The following is a 12,255-nucleotide window of genomic DNA, read 5'->3' as shown; positions in this document are numbered from 1 at the left end:
ACACTTCACCACGTGGTTTTGGATCTGCGTTCCTGAAAGCCTTACCAGTTAAAAAATGCCAGTTAATTCAATAATGTAATTACCATTGATTTTGTAAAAATTATATGCTACTGGTGAGGTCGAATCTCTTTTTCAATAAATGATTTGAAGTGCAAGATTTTCCTGCAAGTTTGCAGACAACTGAGCTTTATTTTTATAATTTTAAACACTGTATTGTTAAATGGGTGGTGTCATTTAATATAAAAACCTTGGACTTGGTGCATCCTTCCCCTCATTAATCATTAACTACAGCAGTGTAACGCATACAGCAACAGAAACTGCAGTAAGAATGCGTTTTGTATACTTCATTACTGCAGCTACTCTAATAGCAAGAGTTGCAAAGGCTAGATGGATTTTAAATGGCCCACTTGCTTTCAGCATTGCGTTAGTCCCTTTACTGTGTTAAGTGGTGAAAAATAAAAATATAAAGTTACTCACTTAAGTTCAGCTGTTTTTCTGGAATGCACAGGTTTTACCTCCCTCTAATCTGGTTTTGAAACTGCATTTGGTATTCCACTCTGAGATTTCTATTTATATACCAAAAAAAAAGTCTTTTGCAAAACACTGAAAGCATTCAATACACAGAAGGCATGCTATATAAGCAACAGTAAGTCAGCAGACTACACTAAGAGCTGTGAATGGTATCCAGTCATTAAAAATAAATAGCACAGCAAAACCCACACATTTTCAGTACCAAATACTGGCATTAAACAATTAATGCAGTGTTTACTAATTAATGTCATTCACTTTTGCAATGAGGAAACAGGATTTTAGTTTTTAAAAGCTATCCCATTCCAAATGGCTGTTAAAAAGAGGATTTTTTTTTAAACCATGAGAGAACATTCAAAGTCTTACATGTATCTTATTTACTAAGTTACATATCAACACCTCTTTCAAAGTATCAGGTGTTTTAGTGAGCTAATTATTGTGGCAAATTTCTTTTTGATCTGTATTCATGACTCTTCAGACTTGTATGTTTGTAGTTAACAGAAGAACTCCAAACTTGATACAATAATTTGTTGCATTTGCAAGATAAATTTTATTTCCGTTAATTCAAATCGTGAACGCTTATAATTGCCAGATGCAAAAAGCAGGTGTTTGATACAGAAACAGATGCACCAATTTAGTATACGTTCCTTTTAGGAAAAGTACAGTTTTATGTCAGTGCCATATTGTGTTCTCAAAATAAAGGTTAATTTAAGAGGAAGTTTTTCACCAAAGCTGCTCTTAACTGACCAGTTAGTTTCCCCACACTTAATGACAGTCCATGAAAGAACTAGTTTCAGAACAAAGATGAAAGCAATATTAATTCACTTGTGACCTGAAAACACGTGCTAAGGCCAGACTGATTTCTAGTCTCCCATTTCTCTGCCTTCTCTTCCTCCACCCTAGAAGACAAGAACTCATGAGTAACTAACTACTGCATCAGAGAAAGTCATTGACCCATTTTCTTCCAGGTACTGGAAGATGAAATTTAGACATCATAGCATCTGCAATACTGTGCATATGACAACAGAGGTTTAACAGTCTTATGTTACAGGAAATACAGTATAAAGAACATGATATGCATATAAAAAGTTGGTGGCTAAATGTATTCTCTGAGGGAAGTGAGATGCTGTCATCAGTATCTTGGTATTTAAAATGCCTTAAGACACTTCTTTCCAGGATTCACTTTCATACATACTTCAAATATTCACATTTATTAGTGTTCAGTCATATGCAGACAAGCATAATGGTAAACTTACCCTTCTGCATTCTGAGTCTTTGTCTAAACCCAAACAAAACCATCAGTGAGTGAAACCTGTTTTCTCTCAAGTATGCAAAATGGTTTTCAAGAACAATCCCATTTACAAAACAGATGCATCATACAAGAAAAGTACATTATAAATCCTAAACCAACACTGTTACTCTTATTTAAAACTTTTTATTTGGTCTATTTCTATTCACGTATTCTTTCTTCAACATGAAAACAACTCAGCTACTTACTCTTGTTCCCTGTGTAAAATGAGCAATGACTTGTGCTGCTGCATGTTTACCCAGCTAGTAGGTGCTCAGGATGGGGGGAAAAAAAAAAATGTTGCCACTGTAGAAAACACTCACCTCCAGTCTTCTGTATTGGAACTGTCAAACACCACCAAAAGACTTTAGCAGAAGAGTAGATGATTTATTGCCTGACCAAATTTTTGTTGACAAAAATTTGTTCAGAAAGGTTCTCTCTGTAGTCTCTGCCAATTAGATAGTCTTAAGATAAAGACAACCCAGCATCAATGAATAAAAAATGAAGCTTTAGTGAGTGGGCTGGAAAACCCAGTTTAGGTGTAAACTTTTACTGTTTGAAGGCACAAGAATGATTATTATGAAGAGTACTACATTAGCTTCAAATAAAATGTAGGTAAAATGCTGACGCCTCAAAATATTACATTTCCTGGGTTTTCAGTTGTAGTTAATAAATGTTATCATAGACATACTGGGAACGGCCATGACAGTATGTTGTTTCATCGCAGGGCAGGTAACAACTATGAAGTTACTATCAAAAGCACTGCCCTGGGAAAGAGGCAGGTGAGGCTATCTTCTGCTAGCCGTTACCTAAGACATCTTGCTCCCTAAATTCAAAGCAGCAGAGCTGGTAAAGAACGCAGGGACATAACTATTCAAACCTTTCCTGAAGGATATTTTGTTTTGTCTCAGCCTGGAAACACTGTCTCATGTAACTGCAGAGGAAGTGGGGTGGGGGTGATCTTTCTTCCATGACATTATGGAATACGTAAAATTTAATATAGTCTATTGTTAATGTATTCCTATAGTAAACTCGAAGATTAGACAATACTTCTTTGGAACTCTTACCACAATTTCTTGCTCAACCTTGTGCAAATGTACCTCCTTGAGGCAGGTCTCCACATGGAAAAAAGGACTTTTTAAAAAAACCCCAAACATCTCAAAGACTGTGAGACTTCCAATGGCTTCAAATTTTACCGAATTATTTGAGTTCCCAATTCCTTTTTCTGAAGGAAAATCTACATTACAAAATACAGTGGCATTTCTGGCTACTAACATTAGCAAGTACATAATTCAAAAACAGTAAGACAGTTTGACAGCTCACCATGTTCTGCTTATTCAGGCATATTCAACTGTAAAAATAAGGGTATTATTTCACACATTCTCTGTATCCAATAAAAATGGAAGAGAAGACATCTAAACAACAAAAAGATTTTTACTTACATTACTCTAGCTTCATTCTTTTCTAATTCTTAACAATCCACATCTCTGACAAAAGAATAATTCTGGTATAAATCTGCATTCTGGAGGTAGCTTCAAGATTTGGGTGTTGGTTTTTTTGTTTTTTTTTTCCCCTTTTTTTTTTTCATTTTAAGCAAATAAGAAAAGCACTATGGGAAAATACGAGAATTGACAGTAAACCCATTTTTCTTTGAGAAGTAATACTGAACAGTTTTGGCACACTGGAACTGTGAGAATAACAAATTACGTCTTTGTGTGCCCAGATCAAGACAGGAAAATTTCAGAAATTTAACATTTAGGGTACATAATTTGTTGTACTTCTCAGTGCAAGAAACCAATGCTAGGTTTTTAAATCTTGGTCAAGTGCTTCACTAGGTGAGAAAAAAATTGATAATACAATTCTAATTTACACAGGTACTACAGAAGTCAGACTTGACTGATACATTCTCCTTTTCCCTAAGTTAGAAACTTCCCTGAGAGATGAATTTTAGTTACACAAGTTTAGCACCACTACCAGAAGTTAAGTAAGTACATTTTTGACGCTTCACATATTTTTAGTGACCTTGGAGTCCAATTACACCCTTCTCCATTTGTTGTTCATATTTCAGTACAGTGAGTTCGGTTACATGTATCTCTTTTTTTAATCTATATACTGTGCCCATTTTTCTCTATCAAATTCCCTTGCAATCTTTAAGGCAGTGCTGTTGAGTGAAACCGATTGCATATTACAGATGATGCTAACAATTACTCCTCTAGGAGGTGCCACTAGCCCAGTATCTATAGCTTCAGAGTCCAGTTCTTCAGGAAGTATTAGGAGGACACTACTCGCCCCCACTGCACCACCTGTATGAGATGCATAGTGTCTCTGCTGTTTGCAACAGCCACATTTTTGGTTTTTCTCTACTACAGCCCAAGCCATTGCGTATTTACCATCCCTGTCCCACGATACCTCTGTTTTTGGCACTGGGGTCCACATCATTGCGACTGTGTCTGGTTTGAGGTACCCAGGAAGAAGTTGGCCATTAGTGTTTTTAAATTGTCCAGCTTGGTAACTGTACAACAAGACATTTCCAAATTTCAGAAGGTCACCTACTGATGACAGAAAGCCACCACCAGCCCACTTGTATGAGTTGTCCACATACGGTGCGTTTACCAGCCGTCCCTTTTTGTTGTAAATGTAACATCTAGAAATCAAGAAAATTCAACTTGTCATTCTCAGATACTATGCACAACTTCTTTAAGCTGCCCTACCTTAAAACGGAAAACTAGATACGTATTACCTTGTTCTCATAAAACCGTAGAATTTTTTTTAATAGTTTTCTTAAACATATTTCTTGCAGAAAAATCAACAAGAAATTCAGACTGGAAAACAAAAATGAAGGTGACTTTTTAGGTTGAAAACATAGTTTCAATAAAAGTACTCATCCTTCTACTTACTCTTAGGATATACTAAGAGTAAAGGCAATAAACCAATAAGAGATGTGACAGAATCTGTAAATCACTGAGCACAGGGTTCTTCTTAAATTCCTGTACTAGACTGTTTTAAGAAAGAGGAATCATACAACTACCCCACGATTATCAGACACTGAACTGAAATTTCACTGAAGTCTTATGTAACTGCTTCGAGACAGCAGTTTCCATTTACAATTTGATTTCCACACACTGCCCTATTACAGTTCCTAATACTACAACAACTGAATATTCTGGAACTACTAAGAAGTGAGAAACATGAAAAAGTCTTGGAAAACCTGTTGTTAAAATACAAACTAGAAACTGCAGAATGAACTATCAGGAACACAACACAAGAGCAGACTGAGTTATGCTTTTCAAAGAAAACAGTCCAGTCATGACTGGGCTAACTGCATACAACATATGAAAAGGAATGTTGAATTACTATATATCGGATGAATTTCAGCCTTTGTTCTCTAGACCACAAGAGGCCCATGTACTATTTGCAGAGTTATAAAAAGGAACCACAAAAAAGGCGGGGGAGAGGGAGGGGTTGGAAGGGTGGGGAGGACAGGACAAGCCTACTATTGAACAGTACAGCACTATCAAGTCTGCACTTATACTGGAAAATTTATAGGGAACTTCTGAAAGGCATACTACTGAAAAATCAGAAGCTGAAGAAAAAGGAAGAGAGACAAATGGTCCAAGTCTACCATCAACTCTGCCAGTGACCTGATTATCCCATTGTCCCCACAGCAAATTTTTGATTGCAGTACAACTTGTTAGAAAGATGCTGAAAGGCTTGACTTGCATTTCTAAAAGATCTAGAACATGAATTTTTAAATGTCTTCATGGCAGTGAAACTTAGTATAACCAAACCACTAAACAAATCACATGCTAATATGTTCCAGTTTGAGGCACCAAGATAGCTATTTGTGGAAGCAAAAGTATCACATTAGCATCTCGGTTTTGCTTAACAATAAGTAGCCCATAAAAAGATGCTCACAACAGCATCTGTCCCAATTCTTTCACCGCTACCATATTTCAGTTTCTGAAAGGGTTAATATACACACATATATTTAAAATAATTTTAATGTACAAGCTTGACAATGTATGAGAACATCACTTGCATCCAGATCTATAGCCAGAAGAGCCTCTGAACATTTGCAAGCTAAATATGTACGGGCACAAATCATCGTAGTAAAGCTGTCCCTAAAACATCACAAACTGCTCTGTAAGCACTTCAAATATACACTTGTATGGAAATACTATAAACCTTGGATTCAACATATTCATCACCACTTTCATTCTTTGAGAATATTTTAGAAGCCAAACTTTTAAAAAGTTTGAGTCTCACTTTCATGAGGCTTTTTCCATTACCTGCTTTTGTAAATGTTAGAATTCCTCTTTTGCACCAAAATTCAATACGAGTCAATAAATCAATTCCAAATCCCAGAGAAGTAGGTCAATAAAATAAGACTGGTGAGAACTACAAGAAACTCTACCCTTACCTGCTATATTGGAATGAATTATCCAGTTACATGCTTTTCTCCGTTTTACTTGTTTGCTTGGGGTTTTATTGCATAGTGGGGTGGTTTTGTTTTATTTAAGTTAATAAAAAGAAATCAACTGGTAAAGCATGTTCCGTGTTATACAGAATTTTAGTTCTGGTTCAAATTGATACTATGATTTCCAAAAACCTTGTTTTACTGTGGGATTATTACAATTTCATAGAACCCTTAAAAAGTGAGTATATAAAGCAAACCAAGGTAACTACATATTCCCACATAATCACCTAATTACTCCTTTATTTTACTCTACTTAAACTTACTTGCTTATCTGTACCCAAAATAAATGCAAACTACAAAGTCACGCCTGATACTCCCCCCCAAATATAGTCTTTTTCCTATTATAAGATTATATTTCCTATTTTGTAATTTCTACATGCTCATTGTAGAACTAATACCGTAATGCTGACATAAAATCAATTACATGACTAACTTTGAAATAACATAAGCCACTTCACTTAAAAGCCAGAAAAAAAAATTAATTTCACACACTGTTAATTTAGTTGGCTTAAAGATAGAAAGAGCAACAATTGTCGTGGAAAAAAAAAAAGTCTCATCCTTGTTTACCTTGCTCTGTTATATATCATTGCTTCATTGTCATCTAGTACAGTTGATAGCATATCTAAATCACGAAACATTTTTAGCATATAATCTGTAAATTTTTGTCCTGAAACTCTCTCCACAACAGCACTTAAGAGAGTAAAGCCATACGTTGAATACAAGAACTGACTACCTTGAAGAAACACAACGAGAAAGGGGAAAAAAAAAATAAAGTTAGCCTTGTTTAAATGGAATCTGAAGGAAAAAATTAAGTAATCACATGTGCAAAGAAACTATATATAGCAATGAATAATCAATTAAAAGACTTCCCCTCCACACCCATTTTAATATGGCAATATCACAAGCTTATGATACCAGGCCCTAGGAATTTCTTTCTCTACTGCAGCAGACAGATTCTTGCTAAGTGCAGGCAGCTCTAAAAAAAATTTTCAGGAATCTGCATGTACAGCCATGTTTCATGTCAAGATGTGAAGACTGACATTTAATATCCTTTCCACAAGATTTACCACACCAATTCTAACAAGGATGTCTGGATTTGGAAAGCTTAGGCAAACCATAAAAATAATTCTTAAGACTCTCACCTAGTGGGACTTGTTTGTGTATCTAGACCCTAGAGATGGAATGACAAGGGTAATACTTGCTCAAGGTTTTCAAAAGTCTCGATCACTTTTATCACAGTGGTTTTGTTCTAGTTTGCTAGTTCCAGAATATCCTGAAAGATTATATGAACACTAACATGGACATTATTTAAGACAATATAATTTATTTACAAAACAGTGTTTCATTTTTATAAATCTCATTCTTGTGCTAACACCTTTCATGGAACAGTTGAGACAGCTCTCTTACTTGAAATGGTTCTTAGAATTCTCAAAGATATTAAGCGGTTAACTTCTCACCCCTTCCTATCACACTCCCCCCCCTTAAATGCATGTTATTTACCATTTATCAGCAATGCATATCATTTGCCTGCTCACCCAAGTCATTTAGAATTTAAACCTGAGGTTCCTCAAGTCCTCTCAGAATTACCTTAAATAATTCCAACAATAAATAACGTCAACACTTGTGTAATTCTACGGTCTTTCTGTAGAATTTTTTACCTCTTGCTTAGTGCCTCACTACATTTTTTTTGCTTTTGGTTCATATCTAGAAGGTCCAGAGCATGAATACAGTAAATTGGTATCCATTTACAAAATACTTTGCAGATACAAATCTCTTACCAAAATTATAATCTGCATTAGCGTTTATACCTTCAGTAACTGTTGAAAATGCAGAATATGCATTTCATAGTACTTACAGCATTAGTTAGAGGTCCTGGGAGAAAAGTATTTCTGCCTTTCTTTTCTCCCCTGAATTATCTGGGACTCTCTGTTATCTGGGACATTCTAAGTCTTGGCTACATGACGTATTGAAGCTAATGGATTATGGTACAGATACACCATCAGAAGGTATCTATATAAGCCTAACCCTTTAAGTCAGTAGATCAGGAGATACCTAAACTAGGCTTAGGTGAAACTGAAGTGTTAAAATCCTAATCAGTTCAAAAGTTACATCACTTTTAAAACAGTTACAGACTGCATGGTTTGTGCGGAACAGGCCAAACACTCCTCTGTTGAGCTTTTAATGGGGCACAAGAAGGAAAGAAAAAAAAAGGTGGTTAGGGGCAAAACAAAACCCCTCCTCACTCTTTACTGGACTCTATGATTCTACTATCCTCACTGCGCGTAAAACAATTTGAGACAAAAAATTTTACCAGAGTACATTTTGGTCTAAATTAATAGAAACTCACCTGGTTTAAAGAATAAAGGATCATTTTTAAATATCTTTAGTGATTCAATCACGCTTTCAAATTTTTCCTTCAAATAATACTCTTCTTGGTCAAATTCCTTGTCTCTCCTGCCAGGTTTTGAATGTCGGCTTTTTACCTCACCTTCGTGCTCTCTTCTCATTTTGACAGAATCAGTCTTTTCAACTCCCTGGCATTCCTCCTCTTTTTGTTCCTTATCCTGACAGGGTTTTGTTAGTTTAAATGCTCTGTTTGTCTTTTCCTTTTCTTCCTTTACTTTTGCAATATCTTTTTCATAGTGACGAATTCCACTCAAGTGTGAAACTAACAGTCTTGCAGTAATAGTGACCTAGATAGAAAGGACAATATTTAAATGTGAACTCTCTCCATCAAAGATATGATGCACACTTAATCACCAGAAAAGTAAAATTCACCACAGTGAGGAACAAACACAAGATTTCATACCTTTTAAATCTAATGCATTAAAGCCAGTTAAAATATACATTGCACATTTCACACTTGATATAAAACTGAAGATCCAAATTTTCAGCACTGCTTTTTTAAGCAGCAAATATCAGTACTAGCCCAAATGGGTTTTGGTGTTTACAGGAATAGGTCTAGAGACAGACACTTGTACACATATGGCTGTGCAAGGACAGGGGAAAAAAAAATTAAAAAAGCATTAGTAAGAATAATTACATACCTTTTCACCCTCATAGACCTTTTCTGGAAATTCAGGCACATATTTCTGCACTGGAGCATCTAAATCCAGTTTTCCCTCTTCCCACAGTTTCGCAACAGCCATCATTGTAAGACACTTGCTAATACTGGCAATTCGCATGATCGTCTCTGGCTTACATACTACACGATTCTCTACATCAGCATATCCCAAACCTTTAAGAAAATAAAAACACTCTGGTAAATATTTTGCAAAGAAGCATGCTGAATTAATTACTTACCATTAATTAGCTTTAGTGGCTCCTTAAAATATTTTTCCTCTAGCTAAACCAGGACATGAAGCACTGGACTATCCCTGCTCCTGCTTCAATTAAGTTAATAACATTTCAGTGTTGTAGGAACAGTTAATCAAAGCCCATTGTACTGGCCAATGGCATCTCAAATCACTGATTAAGACTAAAAACAAACCTATTGATAAATGAGGCTGAAGTTGAAGCCAAAATTTACACTCCTGAGGTCAAATATTCAAGGTAAAAGGGACTAAAGAAACCAAAATCTAGACTGTAAAACAACTGACCAACAGGGATATATATTTCTTTTATTGTTCTGAATTAATGGTTGAAAAGAGTAAAGACTCTTATTTTAACAATACAGAAATTGAGAAAGGAAATCACTTAAAAACTCACAGCAATTACCTAAGCTCTAAAGCTTCAGAAAACAGTAGTGTTACATGCAGTGTTGCAACATCACTCAGTAGGACTTCAGTGAAAAGACAGCTTAATAATCCCCATGCCAGTGTTTTCCTGTGTAGCCAACCCACAAGTCTGCTAACAAGGACTGGAACTAATAAGGCATTATCAACCTTCCACAACAGTCTTCAGCTTGAGCTAGGTTTGATGGAACCGTGCAAGTGATGTTGCAGCATAAAAAGCAGTAGAATGTTGTAACGACATATCTGCAGTTTTTCAGTACACCTAATGCAGGTCTATATAAAACTACAGCCTAATATGAACTACGCAGAGAAAAACTCTTGCCGAAACACAAGAAATAAAACAGATGACATGTCAGTTGCCAAAGACCGTTTCTTTTACACGAAGTTGCTACTCGAGCACTTACATAGTGCTTGTAAATGCAGCTGCTGTACCCTTCAGTGAAAAAAACCTTTCAGATCTCAAATCACTCCCATCAGTTTAGCAAGAAAGCAGGTTTAGTACTACAGTCACAGAACACATGCAATTTACACCTCTTCCTGTTTTCCCCTCCAAGAATGAAGGAGGAGGACAAGCACATGAGCCAGAAGTCTGCTAGAGCAATGTTACCCACCTCCCTGCTGCCTTACTCAAGGCAGTGTTGTTCACTATATCCATGTGCAGCATGGTACAGAAAGCTCTGCCATGGCTTAGGCTCCCACATGTATAGCTGTCTTGCTACTGGATCTGGTAGTCCTGGCAACAAATCACAAACTTGGTGCTAGTTCCCTCAGGCACTTTCCTCTATGTCAAGGAAGGGATTCTGCAGAAGTCTTATAAAAACTTCTGCTTTCATTGCTAGGTAATATGAGACCAGAAAAAGCCATCTGTTTTAAGAAAGACTGTGATTAAGTTTGTAGCACATTTTTCTTACTAGGCCACGTTAGAAAAGATACCAGGGGCTCTCCAACTCACTTCTGTCACGATGAAAGAGAAATTAAAACCTATAATCAGCTTTATACATATATAAAAGTTAACGCAACAATAGACTGTCAGAATAAAGTCAGTAACAATCTTACCCACAAAGATTTTTTTTTTAAAACTCTTATAACGCGTTAATGAAATACATTGCCATTTACTACTACTACCACTGAATTTAAAAAAAAAAAAAAAAATTCAAATTTTTCTGAAAACGGACATGCAGTTTGGTGGATTGCCCCCCCCATATCCCCCCAATAAACATCAAAAGTCTACATAATACGAGCAGTACTAACAGATTCTATTTCAAACTAAATTATGTAACCGGAAACATCACTTGACACTTCTGGAAGGATGACACCTGTTAAACCTCAGTACCTTCCCAGTAAAAATGTACATCTCAGCCCACAAATGAGCGCCATTATCACTCTGGCTATTAAATAAGTTCCTGTGGGGAGAGCAGTTCTTTATCTCCTGTATACAATTCTACCAGACAGTATAAGCATATTCAAAGACCAATCTGACAGATTAAAAGAAGAAAGGTTCTTTAACATAACTGTTGAGTCATATGAGCTCATTCAGAAAGTTAATAAATCATTAGTTCCTGGGAATTACTGAAGTTTACTAAGGAAAGTATCACTTTATATTCCCTAGGCACCTGTTGCTGGTCACTGTCTGAAGATGGGACATCAAATGGATGAAATCCCAGCCTGATGAGTGTGTCCAAACCATTCATTTTTAAAACATTCATCGCTTCCCCATGGCATGCACAACTACTCCTCCCACATACTAACCTTCTGACCAGACTTCCTTTCCATCTACAGAAACTCCAACTAGTATACCTGGGATTCCTGCTTCATCCTGTCAAAAAAATGGACAGAAGACATTAAGAAGGACCTTTACAGCTAAAAACCACCTTCTCCCAAAAACACAAAAACAATTCCACAAATACACCTCCACGCAGTTGTCCTATTACAGTTTAAGTTTTGTTAAATACTATTTGGGCTGAACTGGCATAAACTGCTTTTGAAAAGCAGCCATTTTAACCCAGCAAATGTGAAAAATGAATCTAATAATAAAAATTTAAAGAAAATAAGTTATTTCATCATTTATTTAAATTAATGATCAGGACATGTAAGAAAAACTGAACAGAAACAAAACATTACAGAGTTAATACACAACACATAAACTGTATCGTCTATTAGCAAGCAGAATTTCAAAGGTGCTTCAGTTAAGAGTCTTCAAAATAACTACAACGTGCTTTTAAGCAATC

General features: G+C 36.0%; 1 protein-coding gene across 1 annotated transcript; it reads right to left on the bottom strand.

Moving 5' to 3' along the window:
- Positions 1 to 3,892: 3,892 nt before the first annotated feature.
- LACTB (lactamase, beta) lies at positions 3,893 to 11,843 on the bottom strand (the record flags this gene model as incomplete). The annotated part of the gene is made up of 5 exons (XM_008944287.1): positions 3,893 to 4,460; positions 6,861 to 7,026; positions 8,641 to 8,986; positions 9,341 to 9,531; positions 11,777 to 11,843. Coding segments are annotated over 5 exons (1,314 nt in total), but the record flags the coding sequence as incomplete, so codon positions are not given.
- Between the last annotated feature and the right edge of the window lie 412 nt (positions 11,844 to 12,255).

The sequence above is a fragment of the Merops nubicus genome, unplaced genomic scaffold (assembly GCF_000691845.1).
Source record: "Merops nubicus isolate BGI_N331 unplaced genomic scaffold, ASM69184v1 Scaffold49870, whole genome shotgun sequence".
NCBI lineage: Eukaryota > Metazoa > Chordata > Aves > Coraciiformes > Meropidae > Merops > Merops nubicus.
Note: the sequence above shows the minus strand (reverse complement) of the source record. Positions and strands in the feature narration are given on the sequence as shown.